The following is an 864-nucleotide window of genomic DNA, read 5'->3' as shown; positions in this document are numbered from 1 at the left end:
TNTGAGCATCCAACGTCGAATCGCGGAATTGAACGCCTTGACTCAGTCTATGGCTTCATTCAGTGCTCAGCAACGCGTATGTTTCACGTGATGGCGCCTTCTGATCATCTGACTTGTCAATTCCGAGCGGAGACCTGATTGGAATTGATCCACACCATCGATAAACTGGCAAACTCACACAACTCGGCACCTTGAGTTATCTATGAGCGGGTTGTTGTCGCTGCCTACGGAGCTTCTCCGAGAAATATGTGCTGAGGTATGTTGGCTTCCAGTTCTACGACATTCCGTTTTCCAGCCGCCGTTCTCACTCAGGTTTGTTGGGCAGGTGGTTGACAATTGCAAGACTCTCCGTTTAGTATGCAAACGAATCAACTTCGCTGTGGAGCCAGAAATTCTGTCGAACATCACTTTATCCTCCAGACGTCTTTCGTCTCAAGTCGAGAGTCTGGTTACAACGGAACCAAAGCCAACGTCTGCTTCTAAATATGCAACCAAGCTCCATATAGGTCACCTATGTCCATCTCCAGACGAAGACGGAGTTATATCTTTTGAAGAAGCCAAGATTAGGTTGTTCCTTCTGCCCGCTATCAGTTCCCTTGTTGGGGTTCGTCAAATAATGTGAGTTAAGTCCCAGGATTCAGAGAATATATTAACTCCTTCCTCTACTAGATGGGATCTGGGTGAATACGACCCAGAGTGGGCAACTCTTCTAGTCACAGATGCCCTTGCATCACTCCCGGCTCTGGAGGATCTTCATTTGAGTGTTTGGTTGGCTCCAGATTCTCCCTGTGTGCAATTCCAGCGGCTGTCCAACCTCAAAAAATTCACCGTTATCTCTGACTTCAATAATCGCACCGCAGTATC

The 864-nt window shown here is 47.5% G+C and overlaps 1 protein-coding gene across 1 annotated transcript; it reads right to left on the bottom strand.

Annotated features, from left to right (window-relative positions):
• Positions 1-152: 152 nt before the first annotated feature.
• LACBIDRAFT_304205 (uncharacterized protein) lies at positions 153-797 on the bottom strand. The gene has a single exon (XM_001891006.1). It carries the CDS (start codon positions 403-405, stop codon positions 175-177), a length of 231 nt encoding a protein of 76 aa, XP_001891041.1. The 5' UTR covers positions 406-797; the 3' UTR covers positions 153-174.
• Between the last annotated feature and the right edge of the window lie 67 nt (positions 798-864).

This window comes from Laccaria bicolor, genomic scaffold (genome assembly GCF_000143565.1).
Source record: "Laccaria bicolor S238N-H82 LACBIscaffold_274 genomic scaffold, whole genome shotgun sequence".
Classification (NCBI taxonomy): Eukaryota; Fungi; Basidiomycota; class Agaricomycetes; order Agaricales; family Hydnangiaceae; genus Laccaria; species Laccaria bicolor.
Note: the sequence above shows the minus strand (reverse complement) of the source record. Positions and strands in the feature narration are given on the sequence as shown.

Coding starts and splice junctions, on each gene's coding strand:
- LACBIDRAFT_304205 (XM_001891006.1), bottom strand. CDS start 405: ATGTTCGACAGAATTTCTGGCTCCACAGCGAAGTTGATTCGTTTGCAT.